We start from the raw sequence: 18,829 nt of genomic DNA, 5'->3' as shown, positions 1-18,829 counted from the left end.
ACAGAACGGTGGGCCATGATCTGATTAGGGGCAGTGAATGTGGGGATTATGTCCCCCAGTAACTCTTCATTGTTATGCCTTATCTTAACCCTTTGAGTGGGGGGGGGGGGGGACCGGCAATCCCAGAAAGTACATATGGGACTTGTTTAAATCTAAAAATAAATCCACATTCATAGCTGTATGTTTCCACATAGTGGTGGCCAATTTGACAACTCCGGTAGTTCTAGGAGGAATTTAAAGTCTGGTAAAATTAAGTTTTTGAATTTTTTAACTCTTGGATTGCTTTATCAAATCGTCACTGGTAGTGTCATCTATTCACGAGTTTGAGAAACCGAACTTTTCAGATCTGTCACTAGGTGGCAGTTTTGGTCATGAATCTCGGAGATCAAAAAGAGGCCAGTGAAAAAAAGTTTAAGAAATCATAGCAAATGTAGGCGATGAATTTTCATGTTTATAATCATAAATCATAATTATCAATCTCGAAAAATCTTTTTACTTCCTTGGATATAGTGAAAAAAAAAATTCAAGGAAGCTTGATTTGAAATAACGTAATGTCTGGGAAAATTACCGTCTTTTGGTGTTCATGGGGATTTAACTCCACTGCAATTAGCAAAAGCTCTCTATTCCGCTCAAGTTTTTTGCAATTTCAGCTCTCTTCGGCGATTTTCCCCCTCACATTCATCGCCCGCATTTTTGTCTATAAAATTATGGTCAATCTAATCGTTCGCTGATGAACAGTAATACGTGGGTCGTATGGTTACATTATTCAGGAGAGATCCATTCTCAGTTATTTGGATAGGTGCAGGCAAAGCGCTTGAAGAGGTCAAGCGCTTCAAGCGCTTTGGGTGCAGGACGCTACATAATACTCTCAATGTTTACATTCAATCAAAGTCATGTCAGCTGCTGCAAGCAGGTCGTGGACCGTAAGTATATATATGTTTTTTGGGGGAGTCACACTGAGCTCCGTTTGTGTTTATAATGGTGCTCGAAGGTCGCTTGAATGGTGCTCTCCAATAACGCGCTGTTTTTAATATTACAGGTGGTGAAGCCACATATACCTCTGATAAAGTTTCGGAAAGGTGCCAAGCCACATCCAGGTGAAACTAATATTTATATACCGTTTTCAGTGCTTATATTTCAATTAATCATCACTTTAAAGCAACTTTCGATTCAATATCTAACAATAATCGTCTCAAATCAGTCTTATACATGTTAAATCTTCGAGATGGTCACTATAAACACCTTGCCCTAAATAAATACAACACCTACTAATGCACCCATTGCCATAAAAATATGGGCAGGGCCGGACTTGGGCACGTGCCAAGGGTGCACCCGCACCGGGCCGATAAATTTTAGGGGCCGCAAAATGGGATAAAAATATTTTGATTGCATGTAGGCTTTATCGTTTGACTCAGGTTAACAAAGCAGGTAAATTCCCAATCTTACCGCGATTTGGCGACTTTTTATTGCCAAACTCGCTAAAGAATATTCTCATTGAGGAGAAAATTCGAGAATATTATCTGGAGAGACTACTTTTACAAATTACTGGGAAATATTCTTATAGAAAATAATAAGAATTATTCTCAAGTTATTTATAATAGTCTTTCCAGAGATTATTCTCAAGAATATTTGTAACAACATTCTAATAAATAATCTTTATAAATAACTTGAGAATAAATAAGAATATTCTCTGGTAATTTGTAATAGTAGTCCTTTGAGAGAATACTCTGTTCCCCCCCTCCCCCTTCCCATAAGAAGACAGGGAATATTAAGTTTGTAGCCCACAATATTAAAGTTTAAAAGCAAGAAAATGAAACCAATATGGCTGAATTGCACAACTTGCAAAGAAATCTGAGTGACACAGAATTTAAGTGTATGTTTTACCACTAAAGCTCAAAAGCCATTAATGTGCACATTACCTAGCTAATCTGCAGATTAACTGATTTGTTCCGTTAACGTGCGGAATCAAGAGTTTTCCGCATTTTACTTAGGTAAAATGTGCACATTAACAACTTCCGTATCGTTGGGGGTCATTCAAGTATTACGTCAGTATTGGGGGATTTTGGATTTGCTGACTTTTGATGTGGATGGGGGGGGGGGGGGTTGAAGGTTGCTCATGTCATATCATTATTGTCATCTGTCTGGCAAAATTATTTTGGGAAAGACAAAATTGGAATCTGGGAAGTAACGTTTTTCGTTACATGATTCATTTCTCGCCACAGTTAGAAGAAAAATCAGGTGATTTCATTCTACAGCAGGATGGTGCACCACCCTATTGGCACTTAGCTGTTTGTGGGTTTTTAAATGACAAATTGCCACACCTGTGGATTTGTTGCTGAGCATCCCAGGACCTTGCCCTTCATCAGTGGCCTCCTCGCAACCCTAACATCACTCTGTGCTAGTTTTTTTTCACCACTACCAAATAACGTTGACAAATGTAAGACACGTATATCTGCAGCCTTTCAAACCGTCACACCAGACATGCTGAAAAGAGTGTGGGATGAGTTATCATACCGCCTCAATATCCTTCGTGTTACTGAAGGGGCTCACATTGAACACTTATAACTGTGTCGAATTTAAACTTTCAAATGTTATTTTTATTTTCCAATGAACAACAAGTTTGTACTTTGTTTCATTTTCTTTCAATAGCCCTGCAAAGTTGGGATATTCATTTATGTACACCCTGTATAAATTTCGCATGACTTGAAGTTGTTGCGAAGCCTCGGCCCAACAGAAGTAGTTTGTGGGTACCAACATAGTGCACGCTAGTTTCTGATTCTGCAAATCTGGGCCGTTACTGATTAGTTTAAAACTTGAATTTCTGAGTTTTTTTAACCAATTCATGATGATACAGAATCGAAAGCCAGCGTGCACTATCTTTGCACCCTAACACAGTGTAAATAATGAGGAAAAATTCTTTACTAAAGTTAGACTGAGCTCAATATGCATTGGCCCCACGGAAACTAATTTCAACAATACAACAGTGCAGTGTGGAAAAATACTTGTCACATCCAGGATCTAAATGAGTACCACGAAGAAATCCAAGGCAACAACAAGTGTGAAAATCTTAACTCTGAATAATTTGGATTTTGTTTGCATAGTGTGACAATTTGATTTAGAAATTTTATGAATTTCTAGAAAATTGATATGACCAAGTCGTCTGTCCATATCTCCAATCAGCGGGAGTTGGTTCATCGTAGCTGGATGTTCAAAATCTACTCTTTCTTTCACCTCAGTAGGCCTGATGAAAAAACACCCTGGGGGTACAGGAATATAGAGAACTGTAGAGGTATTCTAAGCTATGACATCCTAACTCCCCAGGTAGAGTTTACCAGCGAGGTGACAAACTATGGCCGAATGAGAGTCAAGCAGAAATAAAAGTGTAAACAGATAGTGTTATCGCTGCCTCTTCTCTTTTATACTGAAAATATGACCTGGCACCATCAATGACATTGCTTATTTGCCTATATTTATTATTCCTTTCATCATCTTGGAATAGCAACATGGCAGCAGTGGAGATGCTGTCAAACTTCTGTTTACCGATCATGCCAGGTCGACACCAAATGATCAGACTTGTGATATTTATGTGAGAATTATTCAATTAATAACAAAAATTTACTTTAAAGTTCTTCGAAGTCAGCCTGGGGAGGGGGGCAAATGGGTATCTACCCGGGGAGCAAATTTGACAAACCTGATTTGTAGTCTGACTCCATATTAACAAATGGTTGAAAATTAAGAACATTTATTTTTCAGAAAACCATTTACAAGCGATTTATTTTCACATTATAAAAGACAAAAATATATCCAACTGCACATGAGCAACACACTGAAAGGAATGAGGTCCCAAGAGGGAAACAGTTCTACTTGTCCCCCATTTCTCACCTCTGAGACACATGCATCACGAGGTGTACATAATTGCAACCGTTTGTTACTATGTAGTCGGACCACAAATGCACCACCACCCACAATGGTGGTGTCCATAAAGTGGTGACCCGGATGTGATTTGAACATGCAACCTTCTGATTCGTCTCTGACACCCAAGCAGTAACTGAGCAAGAGATGATGCCACATAGTAGTTGGAATGCTGACTTCCACTATTATTTCCCCCTCTCCGGGTCCATGCATCTAGTGATAGGAGCCCACACTGTTAGCTCGCCAAAATTTTATTTTTATTACAATAAAGTAATATCTTGTGCATTTTTTAAAATTGTACAATTTTTTATTCATACATGAAAAAATTAATAAGTTGAATTTTTTTGTTTTTTGCAGACATATCTCACTCTAGCGGCAGTTCAAACTCTGTTCCGACAAGCTCAAGTCTTTCGTCATCGAAATCAAAAGGATCTGCTATTGAAGAGTGGGAGCTACCGGCTAGGTACCATAGAAAGTCTCTGTCATCTTTAGAAATGGAAATCATAGAGGTAATTGGGCTTGGAAAAATATCTTTTTTTTTTCTTTTTTGTCGGTGGCCCCGATCATCCAAGTTTGGATAATCAGGAGATGCCTTAAATCTTGGTGAACTGATTCAATGGATGCCGCAGCATGCAACACAAAAGCTGTATACGCTTTCTTTATCGGGGCACAACTCAGGTCTATTGCCATCTATGTGCAATTTACTGCCTAGTGAGTTTTGCCGGAAGTGTAAATGTGTGTGTACCTAACGGTCTGAGTGTATCTAGTGGTGTGTCTGATTTTTCAGTGATGCCATCTAATATTTCAGAAGTGTAATGATTGAATATTTGTACTGTTTCTAGGCCTGTTGCTCTCTGTGACGAGACTTTTTAACAGGGGGATCGGCTTGCATTTGCGCCTTGATGTTGGGAACTATAGAAAACCAACTGCAGCTGACCACCACTGTGGCAGCGGTGAGGCTCAAGCCCGGGTCCACGCGATGCAAGTCCATAAGAGCTGTACACTGAAGAAAATTCACTGTGTGAATTTTACACTGGTGTCCCAAATGGGCGTCATCACCTTTTGCTGTAGGTCAGTGATTCCCAACGTGGGCATTAATGCCCCCTGGGGAGTGATAGAATGTTCCAGAGGGCAGTAGAAGCTAAGGGGTGTAACATAGGATCCTATGGGTTAGATTGCGATGGGATAAAAAATTTCTGAAGAAGGGGGCAATGGGACAAAAAAGGTTGGGAAACCTTTAACCTGGGACCAGGTAAGTCTGGTCCGTATAAGCTCTGCTACTCAGGATCATCATTAAATATTATAATATTCATAAATTAATCTTATTATGATCTCGCTCATTTTTCCCATACAGATTCGAACAATTGGTTCATAAAATCGAGCATCTGCTGTATCAAGCTAAACAGGGGTGGAAACTCTGCGTCAATTGCGGCGCACTGCGCCAAAATTAACATCTTGCGCTATCCTGCTCCAATAGGGTATTTTTCTGCGCTAAATAGCAAATTTTGCTTCAGTATGCCCGGAATTTCGGAAAGGACGTCAAAAAAATTTTTGTTCCTGCTTTCCGCGAAACGATTCTTTCCGAAAAGAGATTGTTTTATTCCACTGTACTTCAACTATCGGCCTTTCCATCGCGAAACCCCAATAATATCCTTGATCGTGCAACTGAGGATGGTTTGCAATGGTCTTTTAGCTTTAAAGCGCAAATGCGAGTCAGTTTCTGTTTTAAAAAAAAAGTCGCTACTGGAAGCAGCAGAAATTACTGTAGTCGATTGTCATTGCATCAAATCCCGGTCTTTCATGAAAAAAATATTCTGGGAGTGAAAAGAGCATGTCCGCCGAATTATGATTGCTAATTTAGAAACTTTGCCGAATAACGAGCGTTAAATCGAATAATGTGTGTTAAATCGCCGAATAACAAGTAAGATTGCTAAATAACGAGTGTCAGCTCGCCAATCTTGCCAAATAATGAGTGCTGAATCACTAACCATCGTGTTGATTCTTCCGAAATTCTCTCCCATTTTGCAACAATTTCTTTCTGAGTATAAACAAATTAAATTTGATATAGAAAATTTATAATATCTATAAAGACTAGAAAATGTTTAGCCCATTTGAAGGGCTGCTGTTCCAGACAGCAAATAGTGCCCTCAGTATGAAAAAATCATAAATACACTGGTGCGAAAAATTTTATGACAGCCGCTCTTTCAAACAAGGTGTCAAAAGCCTGAAACACCAAAAACAAAAAAGCTGATGAAAAGATGTTTGATAACAAAAGACAGTGCAGTTGTTTTATTTTGAAAAGGGGTGAGGGTTAACGAAAATATTGTTGTTAATGTTGCTGCTCCAATTTATAAATATCTGCTCCAAATCCTATATTTTGTTGCTCCAAAACTGCTCCGAATCCTCAAAAATCCTGAATTTTGCTGCTCCAAAGCTGTTCCGAAATGGACTTTGTCACTTCCCACCCCTGAGCTAAATGCATTACCAACAACCTACCCAACTTTTGTCTGTGGGGATGAACTTGACAAAGGTTTCTCAAAGAAACTCTTTTGTTAAACTGCTCTGAGAGGGGGGGGGGCTGCGGATAAGCATTTATTAGGGGAAAGGGGATGTCATGCGTGGAAAAAGTTTGAGACCCCCTAAGCTAAACTAAAATTAAAAATCTGAAAATTCTGGGATTACAGATTTCAGAAACGTCACCACATGGCATTCACAATCATTATGAAATACCACCCTTGAAGATAAAAGAGCTGCTCTTTGCAAAAGTGTATTCCCTTAAAGTAGGGGGGAGCGCACAACCTCCAGCCTGCGAGAGATGTTCCAGTAGACGTGTATCAATACACGCAACACTATAAATGCTTAGGCTGACTACATTTTCTTCATAAAAATATGGTAAATCGAGATCCATATAGGATATCATCAAAAATAAGGTCTTAGGCTAGTTAAGTTGCCAATTGTGGCCAAAAAACTTTCAAAAGAGAAGTAAAGTTGCCAATTTAAGCTAAAAAATTTTTAAAGACAAATAATGTTGACAATTGCAGCAAAGAAATTGTCAAAGAGAAGTAAATTTGCCAGTCACAGCCAAAAAAATGGTCAAATGCATTGATTTATAAGTAATTAAAATAATCTCAATGCTTCATTTCAAAAATTAGAGTAAGCCTCGTTGATAATAAAGGGAAAAACAGGACATTTGATAAAAATAGTTGGAATGATAAAAATCACTGGCATGTCCCATAAAATGTAGGTCATATGGTTGCCCTTACAAGTTTCTCCATGGTGATAATTACCGCATATCTGGCCCCACAGACTGAAAAAGTTGTGCCACCCCCCTCCAACTTCTGCCATCATTGTTTCTTGAAAATTTAAGATTCCCTTGATAACTCAAGCTTTGTTTAGCATGTCAACTAACTGTTGAGACGCTTCACAATAAATGCACGTACCAATAGGAGGCTCGGTGAAACCTAATTGAAAAGGCAAAAAAGCTTTGCAGACTGAAGAAAAATGTAAGCACGGGTGCAAAAATGGTTTATATAAAATTTTCCCCCAGCATGTTTTGTCCCCCAGTACATTTTACATACACATACCTTGACCATATAAGTGACCGTATGAGAGTGGGTACTGAGTGAGTAACCATATGAGCGAGCATGTGAGTGACAGTATGAATGACCAAGTGAGTGACCATACGAATGACCAAGTGAGTGACCATACGAATGACCAAGTGAGTGACCATACGAATGACCATATGAATGACCAAGTGAGTGATCATACGAATGGCCAAGTGAACAACAGTCAGTCACTCACTTGATCATTCATATGATCATGTACTCAACCTTACACTAATTCATGTGGTTACTCACCCAATCACTTGTTCATCCACTCACTCATATGGTCAGGGCAGGCAAAATTTCCAGATCTCGCGCAGGCCGATTTTTCCCTCTAGCTGCCCCTGCCACATATAGCGTACATACTACACAACACTGATGCTGGTTTTGGAGGGGCAATAGTAATTCAAGCATTAATTTTCTCTAAATAGAATCTTACATTTTGTTTACTATGTACTTTTAAAGTGTGTTTCTATATATTCCTATCACATGCTAATTTCCCCACCTCCCTTCTTTTTTTTCAGCGAGGTGGTCCAGAATGACATTAGAAAACGATTAGTCAAATTTTGTACATAAAAGATTTCACAAGGGAAAAAAAATTAAAGAACCCATCAATAACCACACCTTTGAGAGATGATGCTTAGGCTGTTGCGTGCTACCTATTTGCCCGACGCCTTCGTGCCACCTGTTTGTTTTTTTTAGCACTGAACATAGATGCTCACATATTTATAAATATGTGAAGCATAACCTTATACGAAAGATGTGTACTGTCTGAATATATATTTATTTGAACCTAAATGTCTCGCCTTTTGTTGTGAAAAACTTTTATGAGTAATTCCTAGATATACTGTGCAATCAAAAACAAAATAGTACTCTTGGGGTGGGGGGGGGGGGTTATTTTATTCACAGAGAAGGGTTGAGAGAGATGCAGTGAAACCTTGATACTTGCAGGCGAATGAAAAATATTGTTGTAGAGGGATTACTGTTACATCTACATCTGTGAGTCCCAACGTGGGACCCACGTCCCGCAAGGGGGAGGAGGCAATTCGAGAATGAATTTTTCTATTGAGGCTTGTGTGTGTAGGCTTTTCAGAATTCCCACAATTTTTTTTATCAGTTCAAATTTATACTTTTAAAATAATTTATTAACAAATTATTTGTTTTCTTTGGAAGGATTTTGACCAGGGGCTCTCAATTTTTTGTGTTTCACCAACAATTTGTGCCCGTAAAATGAAGTTATTGCCTGAGTGGCATGGTGGTAAGATGCTCATCTACCACCTTGAAGGCAGCCTTCACGGTGGTAGATTTCACGGTCCCAGGTTCAAACCCAAGAGAGGATATAGGTAGGATGTTTTTCCCTTATGAGCTTGCAGCAACCACTAATACACAGCGCGTTCATTTCCAACCCATCTCAGTTATGGCAGTAAATTACAATATAGCGATATGGCCAGAGTTGGTGAAGCAGTAAGATAAAGTCCACAGACCCTCTTGTACGAGTAAAATGAAGGTCATGAACCCCTTTACAAAATAATATACTGTATATACGACAATGTGAAAACAGAGTTGTTTTTTCACTCCAAACTCAAGGGCCGCCTAAAGACTCCTGGTTAAGAATCATTGCTTTCGACTAAACAAACAATCGTTTTGACTCCCGCTACAAGAATTAAAAGTGATAAGGGTAGGAGGCAATTCCAAACAAAATTTGAAAAAATATCATTGTACAGGGATTTATCATTATATTGAGTATAGTTTTAGTGAGGTTTCACTGTAAATTCATTACTCTAAAAATCTATAGCCAATGATAATCTTATCAATCGCATTGATTCATGATCAAGGCAGTCTTAACAGGACACGGGCATTTTACTGGCCAAGGTAAACATAAAAAATCTATTTGCAGGCCAGTGCCGTCTTAACACATGGGGCCATCCGGGCACCTCAAAAGAAAAGGGCCTCACAAAAACGAGATCTGGCAAAAAAAATTTCTAGAATTTACCAGGTAGGGCCTCAGAAAAACCACTTGGCCCATGATGCTCTTAAGACTGCCCTGTTTCAAGCATAGGTAGAAGTAGACTTGGAAAGTCATGGTGGGGGACACAATGATGCCACTTCATTTTCTGCATGTACATTATACCAGATGCTGGGGGGAGGGGAGAGAACTCCCTTCCCGTTGTATGTCTGCCCATGTTTGCAGGTAAAAAAGAAGTATCTGAAACACCATTGATAGTAGACACTCTAAACTGTCTAACATTAAAATGGCTCAAATATTTTTCCCCAAGGGAAAAAAAATTACATTTAAGCCATATTTGTGATTTTTTGAAGGGGGAAAAAATAACAGTTTAAACCAAACAACCTTGCTCCTCACCCATTTTTGCATTACTGTTATTCAATTCTTGAAGATTGTGACTTGATATCTAAGGCTTCAAAAACCAATGATTAAAGACAGAATTAATAAATAGAAGATTCACAGTGTCTTATAAAAAAAATCGACAACCAATCAAAACCATCCTTTTTATTCTAATTTCATTTTATTGCATTAAAACTTAAAAAGAGTTAGAATTCTTTATAAATATCCAAATAGTTAAAGGCTACATATTTATATTACATATAATCGTTTAAAACAAATTAATGACAATTTTTGAAAAACTTAAGCGAAACAGCACAATGTGCTATAAAAAAAAATGTGCGATAACAAATTGTTTTGATTTGTGGGGTGTGTTCAGAGGCATTTTCTCAAAATTAAAATTCACACAATCAAAATTCAAAACATACATTATATGGGTTAGCCAATCGGAAGGCAAGAACAGCAAGTGTTTGTTCATTAAAAAAAGGTTTTAACAGAAGTAATACTGGAAAATATAAAAAATCAGATGCTTAATGATTATTACAGATAATCGAGTGAATAGAATTTTTACAATCTTTAATCCATCGAGAGTTAGAAATTGAGGATTAATTGCTGATACAATGCTTTTAAGTAGAATATAAATTTGAATCCTATGTAAACACACAGGGGAGGAAATTGAGAAATCCACGCACTTTTCTAATTGTGAAATATATCTGTTCGTAACACCAGAAGGACAAATACACCGATCAAAATGACTGGAGGTTGATTTTCATTCTAAAATCTGGATTTTCACGAGTTTTTTTTTTAATGTTTGAATGCAGATGCGAATGAATATATAAAAACAGGATTTTTAAAATAAATTTTATAATTAAATTTTATTTTTTAACAGTTTTAAATGATTCTTTTTTCAAGTTACGACTTGGGGTATATTCCTAAAAAATTAGTTAATTCAATTTTTTCCCCCTTTTTATTAGTTATTTTGGCATGTAACAAACAAATCTATTGGGGGGGGGGGGGAAGAGAATTATCATGTTTGAAGAGGATAATACCCATAAGCTCCTTGTTACATGCATTAAAAAAAATTACATTCTAAACACAAGAATTCTATTTACACATCACTCTACACTTTTCAATACCTTCATTATGTTGGAAACATATTTTAAGCATTGAAAATCTATCACTTTCGTTATGGCATAGCGGGACCTGATATCGCTGTCTTTTTCACTAGTTTAATAATAGCGATTGTTGTTAGCAAAATTCTGATCCCTGAACAAATAAGGGCCTCAGTGTTTTAGCTAAATTCAGCGGGGGGGAATTAACTTTCCTAGTTTCATTTTTTCCCCTACAAGTTGATCAAGCATTTACTGGGGCTATATCAAATGTTGTGGGGAAAATGTACACTGGCAAAGGAATGCTTTCACGCCATCTGATCAACACTATACTTTGTTTCATTGAAAGACTTGACGGTTTCAAAAAAAAAAAATCACTTTGCAATTATATTTCATTGCGTTGAATGCAGTAGAATAATATTTTTCTTTCCCAGGAAACACAAAATGTAACTTCACGTATAAATGTGTCAAGCACATGCACATTTCATATAAAGGGGTTCCTGCCTGAACGGTGAAACTCAAAGGAGTTCATATGAAATTTCCATTCAGTCTTTTATTATTAAAATACTTATCAAGGTAATATTAGTTTGCTTTAGTCTTTTCAGAGTACCGATGAAGAAAAACAATCATCACAAGTTCAAATTTCTACTAGCTCTCAGTCAAGAGTCAGTGATTTGTATTATATTTTTGGTCGTATAAGTATTTTTATTTTATAATTAGCCGAGGTGAACGTCTTTATTCATATAAATTTGATACCATGATTCCACAAAATACGCTCATGTCCATAAATTAAGAATAATTCAGAATCACGCGGAAATTGAAATCTAAAGTAAAAATTTCACCTGTAGAATTATCACACACATCTGCAAGAATGATATGCAAATTTCAGGAAGCTACCAGATGATGACGAGAGTGTAAGAGGGGGGTATATAAGGAATGGTGGCAAAGTGAAATTGTTCACAAGAGTTCTGTAAGGCGCTCAATGCGTGCCATAAGCGAATAGTTATGACACAGAGGACGCATGTGGATGATTTTTTACACGGTAGAATTATCGGCCGCCTGGAATGTGGGCGTACTCAGATGGAAGTATCCGAGGAACTTGGAATTGCCCAAAGTGTCATCTCTAGGCTTTGGCAACGATTCCAAGATAACGGAAATGTCAGTAGACGTTACAGTACAGGTCGCCCCCTGAGTTACAACGCCGAATGAAGACCGGTATTTGGCAGTAACTGCCAAAAGCAACAGGCGGAGCACAGCATCCGACCTGGCTCGTCAGCTATCTGCAGCCACGGGTACCACAGTTTCAAGGCAAACAGTGTACAGACATTAGGGAGATATTGGTCTATATGCTCGCAGGACTGTCAGATGTGTTCCGCTTACGGCAACTCACTGTCGGCAACGATTAGCCTGGAGTAGAGAACATGCAATGTGGACATCGTCACAGTCTGCTTGTGTGATGTTTCCCAGCGAGTCCAGGTTTAGCTTGCAGTCTGATTCACGTCGGACTTTCATATGGAGAATGCCAGGTACCCGTTACCACCAAGACAACATCATTGAACAACACAGTTACGGTGGTGCAGCATTGCTCGTTTGGGGTGGAATTATACTGGGTTCCAGAACAGATCTGCATGTTCAAACCGGAACCATGAAAGCCCAAATTTATCGGGACATCATTCTGGAACAATGTGTACGTTTGTTTAGGGGTGCCATGGGCGCAGAATTTGTGTTTATGGATGACAACGCCCGTTCTCACCGAGCAAACATCGTAAACGAATGCCTTGAATCTGAGGATATAACCCGTATGGAATGGCCAGCATTCTCACCTGACTTGAATGTGATAGAGCATGTGTGGGACATGCTTGGCCGATGAGTTGCAGCCCATCAACCACCTCCTACATGTGTACTGGAACTTCGGAGAGAATTGCTTGCTGAGTGGAGTGATCTTCCCCAAGATCAGATCGATAATTTGATACTCAGCATGCCTAGGCGTTGTACGGACTGTATTTCATCGCATGGGAGACATACAATGTATTAACCATCATACCAACCATGTAATAGTAAGTTTTTGTAAAGGAGATATTTTTTTTACAATTGCTCCAGGGAGCAAAAATGGTAGTTTTATGAATGGTATTATACATACACCATCGTTTTTGTTCTTAATTTTTTGTTTAATAAATGGACTTTATGAATAAGTAACATTTGTTTTGTTTCTGAACCTTTATTTGCCGGAGCTGGCATTATCCTTAATTTATGGGCATGAGTGTATTTGCAGTACATGGCTATGAAAATGCCTATATCATGACCAGTGGTATAACTAAAAATATCTCCGCCAATTTTTTTTTAAATTTTTAATTGGACAGCGTAATATTTATACATTTTTAAGAAAAGTCTTGAAATTTCAATATTCTAAATGATCTGGTTCATTATGAAAATCGAGAGAGAAGTTCGAAAATGGTCAAAATGACCGGCATGGTCCTTCTAGTTTTAATTTGTGCGTGTTCACAATTTGAGCAAGAAAATTTCATTTCTTCAATGTAATTAGCTTGTATCATAATAACGTGATTATGAGTTCCAGAAACCTTACTGACATTAAGTTTTTAGTCTTTAACTACAAGATCTATCAAATATTGAGCCTATAGTTCACGAGGAGAGGGGGAACGAACAATACTATTTTAATATTCTTATAGCCAATAATTGAAGCCAAATCCAATTTAAGCAGTCGTACATAACCTAAATTTTATCACTAAAGAATTAACTCTTTGATTCTCAAAATGCAGATATTGGCTTCCCCTGTTTGAGCAAGAGATGTTTTATTTCGCTACATAAAGATCATTTTATGATGGACCTATGGTTTCATGTAGATCCTGAACATGACTCTGGTTCTAGATATGAAAGACTGGATAGTGAAGTGATACTGGTTATTATTAAATGCCTAGGTTTTTCATCATTTTCTATGTGAATTCAAATGTAAAAATGCGTGGGAGAATAGCAACTATGAATTTTTAGAATCCAAAAGTAGGGGCCAAACTTTGAAATTTGGAAAAGGTGGTAAAGCACACACCAAGTCAATCAATTTTTTTCTTGGCGTGGTTGGAAATGAAACTTTAAGGTGCCAGAGCAGGCCAACATTTTGCAGCTGCGACCGAACATTAATGTTTCAATCAGCTTCCCGACCCATTAGTCTACTTTAAATAAAATTATTATCCGATGTTCCATTTCAAAAAAGAAAAAGGGGTGAAACCAGTTCATGCATTCTAACAGGCAGGCTCCTCTATGGTGAATTTATAGCGTAAAAAAAAAAAAAGTTAATCGTGATGGAGCAATTTGTCTGCCAGCGGCAGACAAATTGCTTCTGAGGCTTCTGAGGGCCATGATCTGATTGGGGGGGGGGGAGGAAATTATTTAAACTGTCACGAGTTCTGAAAATTTTTTCTTTCATAAATTCTGGAACTTTTCTCTCTCACTAATTCCTGATTATTTTTCATGTCTACATTCCATAATTATGTCATGTTGGATACCGAATATGTCGGAACCCGAAAATGTATCAGGGCTGGACAAATCGCAAAAAAAATTAAGTGCTGAAACAAATTTTTCACCTGAAGAAAAAGATTCAAAATAATACTTTTGCCTTTTTCAGGGCATAGCGACCCAATATGATGTATCTGAAACACCTCGGAATGGGGACTGGCCATAACTCTGATGTGTATGAATACTTATATAGGTCAATTTCGAACTAGATAGGTCTGACAGAATCTTGTATACAGCCACGTTTCATAGAGTTTCAAATTGGACTGGTACTCTAGATTCGTACTCGTCTAATTAGCCCTCATATGCATAAAAGCATGATGCCACAATATGATAAATTTAATAATTATTCTCTTGGAAATGAGACAGAATTCTGTGTGTGTGGTCATTGTACTTTGTTTCAGCTCATGAAATTTCATCTCGGTATTCTGTGAGGCTGATAAAAGAGGCTGCGGGAGGGGGTTTCTTCGGGAATATTTCATCCATAAAATTCACAAGCATAAAATTTTGTTACAGGAAAACAACTTTGAAATTGCACATCAAAAATGTTCCCAACATTGGGAAAAAGAAAGGCATACATAATCCAATGATAACAATTTAACATTTTCTTGAAAAGACTGTCTCTCTGATACTAGTCATACTTAGTGTTTGAATACTCAATATAAGGAGCCCACCACCCACAACAGACAAAGGGAGTCTGTTAGCAGAAAATATGTTCACATCTGAAAATGCTATTCTGTTTCAGTCGAAGCAAAGAATAATAACATTAATATAATAATGATCTCTGAACAAAATCTATGTTCAACAATGAAATAAGTCTTTTCTCAAAATAAAGTCCAAGCAATGCTATAAAAAATGATACAAACTAGCAACACACGAAATACAATAACATTAATAGAAATATGTAAATTATGCAAAAAAAAAAAAGTGGAAATATATATTTTTATGACATAGACATTTCTATCACAGTTAGAGGGGAAAAAAGAAAAATATTCATCAACATCAATAAATACATGATTTTGAGAACGTGAATTCTGCCATGGTTGGCTGCGTACAAAGAAAGAAGATTACATGCAAAGTATTTTCAAAAATAACATGATTCAAGGAAACATTTTCTGGATATTATGCACAGGTGAACTCAGAAAGATCCTTAGTATGATATCCTTGGATATTTCCTTGATGGAAAGATATGGTAAGCCCCATTCACATGTGCAATAAAACATCCCGGGAAGTTCCCGGTAACGAGGATTTTTACTACAAACGTGACGTTTAGTTTATGCCGGTAATCCCCCTCTTCTTTCCGGAAGTCGTCACCGGTTACATGGATTGAACGGAAGTGATTGATTCAAGATGGCTGATGAAGAAGCTTAAAGTAGTTTTCACGGCACAAAGGATTATGGGAGAGAAAGTTGGTGTGGACCACTAATCCACCCCAAGAAAGATGGGCTTTTTCTTCTCTACGAGGAGAAAAAAAGTTGTCATGCCAGTAATTATCACCAAAGCTACCAATCTTGCACATGTGAACGGGGCTGTAGTGCACTTTCCTGGTATGAAAGAGGGCCTGAGTTTGAGTTCCGGCGGAGATGAGATAACTTTTCTTTCAGAGTTCACTTCAGCGTAATATCCAGAAAATATGTATTTGTGATATCTTGGGCCGAGAAAAGAGCCATCTATCAATAGCTTGATTATTCCATAGATAAGCTATGCATGACAACACAAAATTAGAAATCTGTAACCAAATTATGAAAGGAGATTCTTCTTCCAATCAAATTTTTGTTGTTTGTTTTATACAAATCACCGGTCGCTGTTTGCAAAATATTCATACTCTGCTCATATGACAGTCCGGTGAGAGTAAAAATGATTTCACATGTTCGTATTAGTTATTGGTACAGATATATTCTTGAATAGACCTATTTTAAATATCATATTCATGGAAAAAAAATGCAGGGCAAAAAATTCTGTATAACAGTGATCCTAAAACCAAAATGCACAGTGTTTATATGACATTCTGAAGACCATCATTTTTTGGTTCGCAAACACACATCAGCTATACCCAGCATTAGAATACACTGGATCCTCAGAATGCTTACCTACCGCATGCAAACTAAATTAGGCCCTCAGAGTCCTCTGATGTGGCCTGTGACCTCAAATCTTTCAAAATTTGATTATTAACAATAGAATGCTAAGTTTCTGACACATATAATTAGTATTCTGGGTTGATTAAAAATCTCTATTACAGATGAGTGACACTAATCAGGAAACAGAGTCACTAATGCTATTCACCTTTTTTTTGTCTGTGTTGAGATTAAACAGTGGATATCCTGACTGGAGCATTCAATTTCCTACTCTGTTGATGGCAACCAGTCTCGGATGAATAGTAGTGCATCAAAAGTCAATGGAAAATAATAATTCCTAGTTTTTTGTTTGAAAACTGTCATTGTACCTCTTGAAAATGAATAGTAAAATTATATGAAACATTGGATTTCGTTGTGGCCAGTGATCGTCTATCAAACCATTTGACTTTTCAAATCAAGTTATTGGTCTCTGCTTTCAAAACAGTTGAGCATTGCCTGGATTAAACTCAAATCAGGGCTGCAATGACCCCTAGAAAGGTTACCAGACACTCTTGTGTTAATCTTATGACACCTGATCTACGAAAATGCGGGGGGGGGGGGAAATCGACCCTGCTTTTTTATCATTTTTATTACTAATGTGAAACCTAATGTGGCCGCACCTATCACAAATGCCTAAGGACAGGGCTACTATTGCTTAACTGTGCGCATCATAAACATTCCGCTATTGATTTTCTAACAAATTGATACATGCATTTCTTCTGAGAATATGTGTGGCCCTGACATATTTATAATAGAGTTACGATTGTTTCATGGTCTACTCATGCTTTTTTCCTGTCTCCCATCAGGGTTGTCTTAAGTACATCATGTCATAGCTGCTAACTTTGGAGAATGAGATTTTCGTGCGCATCCAAATTCTGCACAAAAGTAAATATAAAAGGGATTTTCAAAAACAACAAAAGGATATTTCATTAATAAAAGTAAAATTGTAGGGATTTTTTTCACTTTACAGAAACGTGACATCCTGCAAACCATTGTTGATTAGCACCAAGTCGCCAACCAGTAGGTCAAATTACCTGTCATTACCACTGAAATCGAATCTTGCGAACAAAAAAAAACATGCCATTCGGCCAGAAATGGAACGTATAGACTGAATGGGAAATATAGTCAAAGCAGATACAAATCATCTCGCTAATTTCAGAAGTGGAAAGGTCGCATTGACGCTGGTGGCTAATTTTGTCCATTCCCACACCTTCAAAATTAAATATTTTTTGTGATTTAACAAAATGGTGACAATTTACATTACGCTTGTGACAATTCGGGGCATAAAAAAAATCAACTGTTTTTTTCCCGAGTAAATTCCTTACGAATATTTTTTCCCCCAAAAGTAGGGACTTTTTACAATCACGGTTGAAATTCTGAAGATAAGAATTTTTTGAGAGATGAAATAGAAATTCTTTAGCCTCCCGGAAAATCCGGAGACTTGGCAGCTATGTCATGTACCCCTGGACCAGGTGATTTTTCTAAGGCCCACCCCTGCAAATATATATGCTCTCTCAAAAATTTCAACTAGATTTAATTTTTTTTGATTACTCCTTTTCTCTTGAGGTCCAGGTAGAGCCCATGCATTGAGACAGACCCTATTTGAAATGAAAATGGCGGAATTTTGACGTTATGTGGTCATCACATTGAAGAGCTGCAAAATTTGAGAGATGGCAAATTTTTGGTTCAAAAAATATGCTGAAGTTTATTATAGCTCAATTGAGAGGTGCTAGCAATTAACGCATTCAGAAATTTGCAGTCCATTCTGCAAATTCTCCACTATGCCAAAATATTTTTACACCTTACAGGGGTAATATTGGCCCCTCCCCTTTAAGCTTCATGTTTTTGTTCAATATGCTTATATTTTTGATTTTATATATTTACCAAAAACTTGTTTTCATCTAAATATATTTTTAACTAAATATCTATAAACTTTTAGGGACTCTAATAGGTCGAAAATGTGTTTCAATTTTCATAGCGCTATTGCAAGGTCAACATACTTGCCTATTCTGAGGCCTGAACGTAAAGATTAATTGAAAATATCTTATTTTTTATGTCTTATTTTCATTATTAAAGTTGATATTTTGTGCCTTTAGCAAAAACGTTTGGTGGTTGGGCATGAAGGAAGTAAAATACTTAAATGCACAGGAGTATAAACAATCCTGAATATATGGGCCTGATCCTTCCCCCCAAAGACTTTGTGGTATTAAGGACTTGTGGATTAAG

General features: G+C 37.4%; 1 protein-coding gene across 1 annotated transcript; it reads left to right on the top strand.

Annotated features, from left to right (window-relative positions):
* The first annotated feature begins 799 nt into the window (after positions 1-799).
* On the top strand, positions 800-8,312 carry LOC149066937 (alpha-ketoglutarate dehydrogenase component 4). The gene is made up of 4 exons (XM_089253142.1): positions 800-923; positions 1,040-1,097; positions 4,270-4,421; positions 8,039-8,312. The coding sequence occupies exons 1-4, from the start codon at positions 894-896 to the stop codon at positions 8,054-8,056; spliced, it is 258 nt and encodes an 85-aa protein (XP_089109268.1). The 5' UTR covers positions 800-893; the 3' UTR covers positions 8,057-8,312.
* Positions 8,313-18,829: the final 10,517 nt, after the last annotated feature.

This window comes from Pholcus phalangioides, unplaced genomic scaffold, assembly GCF_987345545.1.
Source record: "Pholcus phalangioides strain wild (caught in Gottingen) unplaced genomic scaffold, Ppha-v1.0 ptg000032l_1, whole genome shotgun sequence".
NCBI lineage: Eukaryota > Metazoa > Arthropoda > Arachnida > Araneae > Pholcidae > Pholcus > Pholcus phalangioides.
The sequence above is the reverse complement of the archived record's forward strand: the minus strand, read 5'-3'. Positions and strand labels throughout refer to the sequence as shown.